This window comes from Spermophilus citellus (assembly GCF_964194105.1).
Source record: "Spermophilus citellus genome assembly, chromosome: 9".
NCBI classification, from domain to species: Eukaryota; Metazoa; Chordata; class Mammalia; order Rodentia; family Sciuridae; genus Spermophilus; species Spermophilus citellus.
In genome coordinates this window covers 15,004,897-15,015,971 of record NC_138191.1, presented here as the reverse complement: position 1 = coordinate 15,015,971, position 11,075 = coordinate 15,004,897, and the positions used below count along the sequence as shown (strand labels likewise).

The window sequence follows — 11,075 nt, the reverse complement described above, 5'->3', positions numbered from 1 at the left end:
CAGTACCCAAGGCTCTGAAGGCTGAGGCAGGAGGATCACAAGTTTAACAACAGCCTCAACAATACATTGAGGCCCAAAGCAATTTAGTGAGATCATCTCTAAAAAATAAAAAGGGCTGGGGATGTGACTCAGTGTTTAGGCATTCCTGGATTCTGTCCCCAGAACCAAAAACTAAACAAAGCCAATTCACAAAAACCAAAAGCAAGTTACATTCCCCCAAATCCTTTGAAGATAGGAGTAGCTATGATTATCTGCTGGCCAATGACTTGTCAATGGAAGGCACTGGATCTCTAGCTCTTTGTTTTTCCTTTTCTCCCCTTCCCCTGATAGTGGTGCTGAGAAAAATGGCAGAATGAAAAACTGGAAGGGTCCTGGAGCCTGATGGTATGCTTTGGTACTCATAGAAACCCAGAGTTCCCACTTCAAGTGAAAGGAAAAAAAATTCAGTATTTGGCACGTGTATTTTTCTAGTAGAGAAAAAAACAGAAGTATTGTATTTACTCTTTTTTCTACTTTCTGTTCATAGTTCTCAGGTATGGGAAACATCTAGTCCAAGAGGACCAGCAACCTTTGTTGCCAATTCCATTCTCAGATCTCTGGGGATGGAAATGGAATGGAAGCACCACAGAAAACCTGTCCAGTTCCTAATCTGAGCCCTTTGGACAGTTAGCTGTGAGTCCTGCTCAGGAGAACTCACCCTCCCTAGAATGTTCACAGAGAGCAAGTATCTTTGCTCTTGATGTGAACACTCAAGCCCAAAATCTCAGAGCCCCTGTGGCTCTCCTGAGCACTGTCTCCACAACAGGCAAACACTGGTCTGAACCCCAATTCCTTCTCTGATTGACCATGGAGAAAGGGACATAGAAAAAGTCTTGTTGCTACCACCTATAAAATGAGGTTGTGCCACCTGAAGACTTGAATTTAAATGAACAAAGAAAGGAAAAATCCAGGATCACAGTACTGAAGGGAAGGAAAGTAGCAGTTAGGAAACTTTGCATAAAACAATAGCCTAGCAGCAAAATATTGAGTGTGGGCATGAAAGAATATATGAAGTACTTACTTTTCTCATCTGTCACAACAGAGAAAAATAAGAACTAAAATAAAAACATATAATTTATGAAAAAAGACCCACAATAATTAATTAATTTATCTATTTATTAATTTGTATCAGGGATTGAACCCAGCAGCACTTAACCTCTGAGCCACATCCCCATCCCTTTATTAAAAATATTCTCTTGTTTTCGGGGAAGGGAGCGATGGGGCGCGCGGGCGCCGGGGAGCGGGCGCCGGTGTAGCCCGAGCGGCCCTTGGCCCGGAGCACGGGGGCGGCGGGAGCGGGGAGGCCTGTAAAGGCCGCCGCCCCAAGCGCCCGGCCTCCCGCGCCATGGCCCCCATGGGCATCCGCCTGTCCCCGCTGGGGGTGGCAGTGTTCTGCCTGCTGGGGCTCGGCGTGCTCTACCACCTCTATTCCGGCTTCCTGGCCGGCCGCTTCAGCCTCTTTGGCCTCGGTGGCGAGCTGGGCGGCGGCGCGGCGGGGCCCGCAGCCGTGGCCGATGCGGGCACGATGGACTTGCGCGAGATGCTGGCAGTGTCCGTGCTGGCGGCAGTCCGCGGCGGCGACGAGGTGAGGCGCGTCCGTGAGAGCAACGTCCTCCATGAGAAGTCCAAGGGGAAGACACGCGAGGGAGCAGAGGACGAGATGACCAGCGGCGACGTGCTCTCCAACCGCAAGATGTTCTACTTGCTCAAGACTGCCTTCCCCAGCGTGCAGATAAATACTGAGGAACATGTGGATGCAAATGATAAGGAGGTTATCTTATGGGATCATAAGATTCCTGAGGATATTCTTAAGGAAATAACTACCCCAAAAGAGGTACCTGCAGAAAGTGTTACTGTCTGGATTGACCCACTTGATGCTACACAGGAATACACAGAGAATCTTCGAAAGTATGTCACTACTATGGTGTGTGTGGCTGTAAATGGCAAACCTGTGCTAGGAGTTATACATAAGCCATTTTCGGAATATACAGCTTGGACAATGGTAGATGGTGGCTCAAATGTGAAAGCCCGCTCTTCTTACAGTGAAAAGACCCCTAAGATCATCGTGTCTCTCTCCCATTCAGGGATGGTAAAACAGGTTGCTCTTCAGACATTTGGAAACCAGACTGCAATCATCCCAGCTGGTGGTGCTGGTTACAAAGTTTTAGCACTCTTGGATGTGCCTGATAAGACTCAAGAAAAAGCTGATCTATATATCCATGTGACATACATCAAAAAGTGGGATATATGTGCAGGCAATGCCATCTTAAAAGCCCTTGGAGGGCATATGACCACTCTGAGTGGTGAAGAAATTAGTTACACTGGGTCAGATGGAATTGAAGGGGGACTCCTTGCTAGTATCAAAATGAACCACCAGGCTCTGGTTAGAAAACTCCCAGATCTTGAAAAGACAGGACATAAGTAAGCATCACTGATTACAGAGTGCAACTGCTCTTCCAGAGCTGACATGGTTATGCCTGAAATGCTGGAAGCTTCAAAGGACTGTGGAGACTATGCATGGTTAAGGCCATCTTGAACCTTTTTAAGTATTTATGAAGCATCAAGGACTTATTTTCCCTGTAATAGGATACAGAATCAGGGAAAATGGGTTGCTTCGTGTCTCAAGTATTGTCTTTATTTTTGAGACTATTTTCGTACAGTTGTCATACACAAGGCGCATATATATATTTGTGAATTAAAATCTATAGCTGAGTCTACATTGTTATAAGTCAACCATTTTCACACAACATCATGAATCTTCACTATTTGTTAATACTTTCACACAGAATTGGGTTGAAGGAAGGATTGATTTTTGTGTAAGTGTTTAATATAACTTTACAATTATTATCTTACTGAAAATATAATAACTGGGAATTTTTACTCCTGATTTGGTTGGAAAGCACAAAAGCTACACATTCATTAATACTCAACAAATGCTCTGTTCATCTGTTACTGAATATTTCTATGATGAAAATAGAAAAAGCTTAAAATGATTTTTTTCTTTGAAATTTTAATAACAGGTTCACCAGCTACTAGAAAATATAGATATATGATGGTTTGCATTCTAATTGTAATTTTCTCTGTGTGTGGTTTGTTTTGTTTTTTATAAAGAAAAGTGTGTATGTGTACACCCATGGGTTCAACATTTCTACCATCTTGCTGTTGATTTTCATTTTCCCTATGAAAGATGCATGATTCCATCCTTTTCCTCCCGACTGGTATTTAGTCTTTAACTTGTAAGGTTTGGCTTGGGGTTTTAGGGTTAGCATTATTATTTTGATACATTATCTCATTAGGGATAAAATAATGCTGTAAGACACTAAGAATATAAATGATTCTGTTATAATGGAAAGTTATTTGGTATTACATGGTTTAAATTAGTTTTTGTTATTTTCAGGAACTTTGTTTTAGTGAGTTTTAAAAATTTTGCCAGGTTTATATAAAGGGATTCATTGTCAAGAATGAATACAGTTGATTTTGCCATGGTTGCTTTTTCTATTAATAAATTATTACCTAACCTAACCAAATTCTCATACTAGTAACTTTTGAGATACTCTATATTCCTTTCAAATTACAGTAATGAAAGTTAAAGTTACCTTTTGATGAAATTTTTCTTCAATTCAGGCAGCAGAATATGGTTGGGGAAAAAAGTTGTGACATTTGTTTTGTTGCCAAACTACAGCCTTGCTTTATGAGAAATCTTTCATTGGGATGTGTGGGTTCTCTCAGCGTGATATCCAGACAATTTATGTAAAGAATCACAATTATTTCATGTGGCTTCGATGCCTTTATATTCCATAGCAATGATAAGGAGAGGGATTTTTCATGCTTGCTTTCTTCTTCTTCTTCTTCTTTTTTTTTTAAACAATTTAATCTTTAAAAAAAAGTTTCCTATTTATTTTCTTATCTTGGAGGTAAATTGAACCACAGAATGTACATTCTAAACTGGTAGAATGTTCATACTTTAGGTTTGCATAATACACTGTACAGAGCCCTTTGATTCCTTTTAAGTGAACTGAATCCATTAAGTAGGCTTTTTATTCAGTGAAAATTCAAAGTTGTTGTGGTCGGAACACTTGAATTTAAATAGGACTTCAGAACTTGCAAAGGAATATCAGAAACCTCATCTGTTTACTTCATGTAAGATAAGGAAATTCTTTGTTCTCCAGAGAGATGGCAAAGGCATATGCCATTACCAGAATCCTGTGGTATAAGCATTTCTTTAATATGTCAGGGAAATGACTGGCAAATAGGAAATTGAATTTAATTGGTGGTTTTTAAAAATATTATGTGGAAACTTCATAACTTAATGAAAACTAGTTCACATTAGCAAGCATGATTGCTTTAGTTTTATTTTTAATTCCATTAATCTACATAGCTAGGATGTGAAGGATGTGTGTTGTGTGCAAAATTAAGGTATTGGCTGAGAGTTAAATACATTATTTTTATAATTTGTTGGATATAGTCTAGTTACTAAGGATTTTTAAGTACTTTTATAGAAAATTCATTTTTTAAATTTTATTTCTAAGAGCCAATATACATTACAAACAACAGTATTTATATTTATTTATATGAGGCATTATTATGCCCAGACATACTAATAAGTTACTTTCATGAGTGAGGCATACAATATCATTTCTAAAACATAGCAAAACAAGTAGTTTCCTTTTAGTGACTCCTACCTGCCCAACTCCGGGTCTTCTCTTTCCTTCATCTTTGCCCTTACATTGAGGATAGTTTTCCCTTAAGGCTGAGTTTTATACATCATATCAGTAGAAGTGGTGATGTTAGTATTTATTGGCTGGCCCTCTCCTCTGCCCCTCTTCATCTCTACCTTATTACCTGTTTGCCTTGCCCATTAATGTTCTCATGTCTGCTTCTCTTCCTTAGCCAGGATATATATACTCCCATGCTCATTTTCCAAATTTTCTTTTATGTACCCCCTTCTCTCCAGATTGGCTGCTAAAATCTTTGGTAAAACTGAGGCTCTGGTCAAGTTCCCAGTGAGGGAGATAATCCTGGCCTAGGTAACCATTACTTTCCAAACTGCACAAAAAGTGTAAATGAAAATCACTTTCAAAGCTACAAACTTTCATGCTGTCAAATCTAATCGAATGCAAAAGTCTTTACAAAGCATTTCTTCCAACCCATCTCAGGAATGTCAACAAAAAATATGAGAAAATGGGATAGATAAGCCTTCTTAAGGAAACCTGCTTTTTCTGTTGGTTACCATACTTGTATTCCCCATTTCAGTTGAGTTTACAAGGGCCTACAAGATGGTCATGTTTGTCTTTAGTATATAATTTTCTGTTCCCCCAATTTTAGTGTTTGTTTCTAATTTTAAATCAGTTATATGCAAGTGAACTATTTATGGTGTCTAATGAAGTAACAGCAACATTTTGGTTTTGTGTGTTTTAAGTAACAGTTGTGCAAATTATTTCTGTTTGCTGGGTGCTCCCTTTGGGTATTTTGCAAATTGTGTCAGAGGAGGTGGAACAGGAACAATAGCTGAAAATGGGGTAGGAAGAGAGATGGAAAATGAGGGGAAGGGCGGCTGAAGGAGGTGCAGAGCAAACATCTGCCCTGAATGCTACAGTCAGCAACTCTGCTCAAGTCTCTTATGTTATTTTCAAAAATAGGATTTCACTCAGACTGTGAAGGTTACAACTATATCTGATAGTCCAAGTGTAAGTAAAGAAAAGTGGGGTACACTACAGAAAATAATCAGCTTTTCCTCTCTTGAGTAACACCTTTGAAGATGGACTCCCTGAGACAATGTGATAGGTCAAAACAGGAACTGTTTTGGATTCTTCTAGATGCAACTGCCTATTGTGATTATGTATTGATTATTCCTAGATAGAAATGTGACTTAATTTTAGATCTTGGTTGAATTTAAACTGTATTTAATTATATACATTACAGAAGTGTGTCTTATATAACTGTTGTGTAAAATAAACCTCATCTGTGATTTCAGTTTTGTTCTAAAAAAAGTTGTGCCTTAATAATAGGGCATTGTATGTTAATAAGGGAAAACAAAATCTTTTTTTTAGTAGATGGGAAAAATAGGATTTTTTTGCCATTAAAGTTTAAGTTCTTTTGATGTTTTTAATATTAGAGTTGGGGGAAATTCATTGAAATTAAATAAAATTGATATGAAATTATTTTTACATAATCTAGCATTTACAACTAAATACATTTTATAAGAACTGGCATCTTGATGTATATAGGTCTGAAATGATATTTCATCTTTTGATTTTTAATTTAATAAAGACCAGGGTAGATCACATTTTTACAGATTTACTTTTAAATAAACCATTTCCATGTGCTAATAAAAAAAATATTCTCTTTTAAAATTTGGAAAAGAAAAAGTTTTAATCACAGTATTGGGGTGATCTTATATCAAATAGGTATTTTTCTCACAAAAGAAATATGTACATGTTGTAGAATCATATCAGTCATGTAGTAACATATATACATGCAATAATAATGTCTGTTTTATTTTACTATCTTTCCTATCTTCACATCCCCTTCCCTCCCCTCCCATCACTTCCCTCTAAATTAAAAGTTAGCAATTGCTTATTTTTCTCCTGAATTTGATTTTCTTTTCTTAAATTAAACTGAAAATGATTTATTTAAAACTTGTCATATACATTCAATCTCATTTTAATTTTTTTTTTTTTACTTCTTTCTACCCATCCTCCCTCTCCCATTCCCCCTCACTTCTTCCCACTTATATGAGTAGAAAGGCACCTGGGATAATGTGGCCTAAGGCTAATTCTGGTGTTTGTGGCATTAGGTTGTCATGATCCTCAACCCCTACCCAATGTTTTAGTATTCTGCTGTATACTTTGAATTTTCTATAAAAGCCTTTAGCATTTTTATAAAACAACATGATGAGGTTTCCAAAAAAATTAGTACTAGTTTTGAAGGATTTGGGGGTACAGAAACACATGATGGGAAAATCACCTGACATAGTGTGGCCACATGATTCTGAGACCCAAATTCCTTTGTGGGACCATACAGATTATTCTTACCTGGAATGTCCTTCCTTTTGCCCTTTAGCAAATTTCTACTCATCCTTCCATACCTACTTGAATGTGAATACCTGTGATAAAAAAATGTTTCTCCCAATACCTACACCCAGCCAATTAGACCCTTTCTTTGGAGATGTGGAACCTGAGCAGTGATAAAGAGATAGCAGAAAGGCTGACAGTGTGCTCACGTAACAGCAGTGTCCAGGGATGACTGTGCAGGAGTTTGGGGCATTGAGAACAACTGGCACAGCTGAGCTCTTGGTTTAATGAACTTTGCTATCAGATTCCCTTGATCTCTCCAATGTCCTCTAACCAATTGTTTTTATTTAAATCACCCAGTTCATATTCTGAAGCTTGCAGGCCAAATCCCCAGCTGCTGCCCTGTCTCCCTAGCATTGCCTCAGATTTTCAGAATGAAGAATAATTACATAGAGGTTGTGATGAAGAGTCTCTCCTCCTGAGACCCAACCTTTAGAAAGATAAGGCATGGTCATACACTGGTGCTGCCTCATTCTGAGCAGTTTGGGGCTGGCTGGTGAGGAGAGAACAGATGCCTCTTCTTTACACAGAAGTTGTGCCCATCCTGTGCTTAAATGCTAAGAGAAGGTTTTGAAGGCCACAGAGCTTGAGAAAAGCAGAGGGCCAGCTCCTGTGCACACAAGCACTCTTTTAATTCTGGCTGGGATCCTCCACGAGCAGGACAGGGACCTTGCTATCTTTTCTCACAAGTGTCTCCTTTTTCTCCATACTCTACCTGACACACAGAAGGCATTCAAAACATGCCCACCTATATGATAATAAAGTATAATCACAAGCTGCACTGTAATCAGAGATACTGGGACGCAGAGTTGAGCACAGTAGTCCAAGGACATCCATTGGTGGTGTGGGGTCCTAAGGAGAACAGACGCCCAAGTCTAGTTGTCCCACAGCCTGAGGTACAGGGTGTCAGTGACCACAGGCAACTCTGCAAGACCCCTTTATTCATTTCTGAGGATGCTTTCAAGGAGAAGTGGGGGTTTTCAGGTGGGTGTGGGGGTGACAGATCTAGGAGTGACCTTGAGTAAAGGCCCAGGCTGGTCCAGAAGAACATAGCTAATTGGGATGGTGCTGATGTCAGTGGAATTGGGCCAAGGTGGACATCAAAATGTCCCAGGGTTAGAGGGGAAAACATTCCATCCAAATATGTTAAATGTATCAGAAGAGGACAAGACAAGTGGGCAGAATGCCATGGAACAATTGGGTGACATGGGTGTGGTACTGCAGAGGGCAAAAAGGGGCGTCCAATTGTAGGTCAGAGCTTATGAGAGGAAGTTGAGCAGGGCCAAGTGGAGCCAAAGAGATAGGCAGAGCAACCCCAGGGGAGCCCACAAATGGGCACAGCTGGCAGAGTGGAGCCAAGTGGAGCTGAGTGGAGAAGAGTGGATAGGAAGAGTTGGTGAGGTGGAGCCAAGCCGGGCTCAGTGGAGTTCAGTTAATGAGCAGACCTGTCTGGTAAGAGCCCAGTGGAGCTAGTCAGGTGTAGCACATAGCAGCTGTGTGTGGAGCTAGTGGAAGCAAGTAGGGGGCTGGCCCCACCCAGGGCTCCTCAGGTAAGATCAGTGTGAGAACTAGGAGCCAAACTCTGGAGTGGAGGGCATGGTGAGCGCTTCTGCAGCAGAAGAAGGGAGCCAGAGAGTTGCATATGCTTTGGAAATCCTATCAGCCTTCACTGTGGGCCCAGCAAGGAACCAGGCCCTTGGGCTCCCATGGCCTAAGATGTGACATGAGTCTGTTCCATTGGGGCTTCAGTTACCCCATTTACCAAAAAGGCAATGGAGGGTGGCCCAGCATTCCTCAATCTCTCTGTCTCACGGGATGCTCTGGACCTTCTGTGTATTTAGCTGGTTTATGGTCCCTGGGATTTCTTGGAAAGGTCCTGCGAATGTCACCTTAGAGATTTGTTTTCTGGGAGTGGCCATTGTTGTGGTGTGTTCACAGAAACTTCTCATGATGCCTGTTGGGAAGATGGTGTGACCTGAAGGTTTAGAGACAGTAAACATGTGACACAGTTGTCCCACTTTCTGGAGCCTGGTCCAGATCCACGATCCACCTCACTCACCAATAGGGGCTTCCTGGTGCCTGGGCAGTGAGAGAAGCATAGGTGATGGAGGTGGCATTGACCTTTGCCAGGGGTGACCTTTGGGGACTCACTGAATTTGTAACATAGGACAAAGAATGAGACCTTCCTCTCAGGCTGATGGGAAGCCAAGTGCCAGCTTTGTGATTCTCTAAGACAGTTTATCAGTGGATAGGGTAGGGGACCTAGGGTCTGGACGTATCATGATAAAGACTTACAGCCTCTGTTCTAGACAGTTGGGACATAGATAAAAACAAATCAGTCAGGAATCCTTGATTCTCTTCTCTTAGGGGACTGCTATTCCATTGATCTTGCCCAAGAATTCAGGCACTGACCCCCTTAAGCATGTGGTTCAATGCTACCATCCATGACAATATTTCACCTGCTCAATTATTTCAAAACACAGCCTCCACCATCATGTCACTTAGATGTTCCCAATTATTTGCTAGCTGTGAGATAAAGGTCTCCTTCAGTAGCTGATGCTTGCTTGATTCCTCTGTTGTATATTCTCACCCTCCTCAAGTTTCAAGAACACCTGTCTCACCTCTTCCACTCCACACCTCCTTGCTTGATATGGGTATTTTTCTCTTTCTAGAAGTGCCAACTTCTATTAGACACTAGAAGGCACCAGAATTTTACTTAAGACTTTATTTCTAGAGCCCACCAGAGTATCTGCCTACCAACCAGCTGGCTTGGTTATTGGAAGTTTTAGAAAGTCCTGTAGTACTTGTTTTACAAGCAGCTTGTTCTGTTCTTTTTTTTTTTCCTATGAAACTCTCAATGAATTTTATATATAGAATTAATTATTCCACTATTAAAAGGAGTACTCTTACATGCACTGTTGGGGTTCAAGTGTGCAGAGTTTAGCTCCCTCAGGCCTGACAGGTTGCAAGAGCTGTGGTTGTGATTTAGGTCAGCTGAGGCAAACCTCAGTTAGGAGGAGAAAAAGTTCTCTTCCCCTTATCGCAAGTCACAAGTTCTGCATGGTTTGGCTAGGAGGAAGAAGCTTCCTGCATACTTGTCCCCGGGAACAGTACATTCTAAAGAAACAAATGCATCTTCAGGGGATTAGATAATGTCTACAAAGAACTTTGGGAGGGTACTTATCAAATGAACAGGAACGATCTGAATTACTTCTGTGTACCTGCTGAGGCATGATTTTTGGGCAATGTGGGTAAAGTGTTACTGAAGAATTGCTTGCTTTGTTAGAAGAAGAATATAAAAGGAACTTGCAAATAAATCTCAGCATGCAGTTGCAATTGCTGCCTTGGCTCTGCATCCCCTGTGTCCCGGTTATTTCGCGACCCTTACCCAGGGACCCGAACGCACTAGACGTTCACAATGCACTACCCAGATTGTTCACTGTCATTGTGGAGAAGACAACGGAGATATGTCTTTTCACAACTCCATTAGGAAATGAAGTAAGGGTATGAATTCAGTCCTGGCTTCTTCCTCCAGCAGTTGTTCTGGGATGCTTCAGGAATCTTTGCTAATGTTGGAGGCATTTTGTGTTCTTTGCTAAGCTCTGATTAGTACAAGCCAATAAAGACATTATATACATCTCAGAGGTGCCAAATGGTATCTCTTATCTCACTTGCAGTAACCCACTGGGCATCTATAGGCCCTAGTGAAAAATCAGTACATTTCGGCAAAAGCAGCTTATATTTTCTTATTGATATCAATATTTATTGCATTACAAATTATGTCAGAAACAGTTTAAGAACATTTATTATTTTATTATCGTAATAACTTATATGAGGGGGGTGGATTCTGGGGATGATTGAACTCAGGGGCACTTGACCACTGAGCCACATCCCCAACCTTATTTTGTATTTTTAGAGACAAGGTCTTACTGAGTTGCTTAACACTTCATTTTTGCTGAGGCT

At 40.7% G+C, this 11,075-nt stretch overlaps 1 protein-coding gene across 1 annotated transcript; it reads left to right on the top strand.

Moving 5' to 3' along the window:
* Nucleotides 1-1,245: 1,245 nt before the first annotated feature.
* Nucleotides 1,246-3,561, top strand: LOC308656078 (Golgi-resident adenosine 3',5'-bisphosphate 3'-phosphatase-like). The gene has a single exon (XM_081306718.1). The coding sequence runs from the start codon at nucleotides 1,385-1,387 to the stop codon at nucleotides 2,462-2,464; it is 1,080 nt and encodes a 359-aa protein (XP_081162844.1). The 5' UTR covers nucleotides 1,246-1,384; the 3' UTR covers nucleotides 2,465-3,561.
* Nucleotides 3,562-11,075: the final 7,514 nt, after the last annotated feature.

Excerpts from the sequence above, each read along its gene's own strand:
- LOC308656078 (XM_081306718.1), top strand. The coding sequence starts at position 1,385 with ATGGCCCCCATGGGCATCCGCCTGTCCCCGCTGGGGGTGGCAGTGTTC.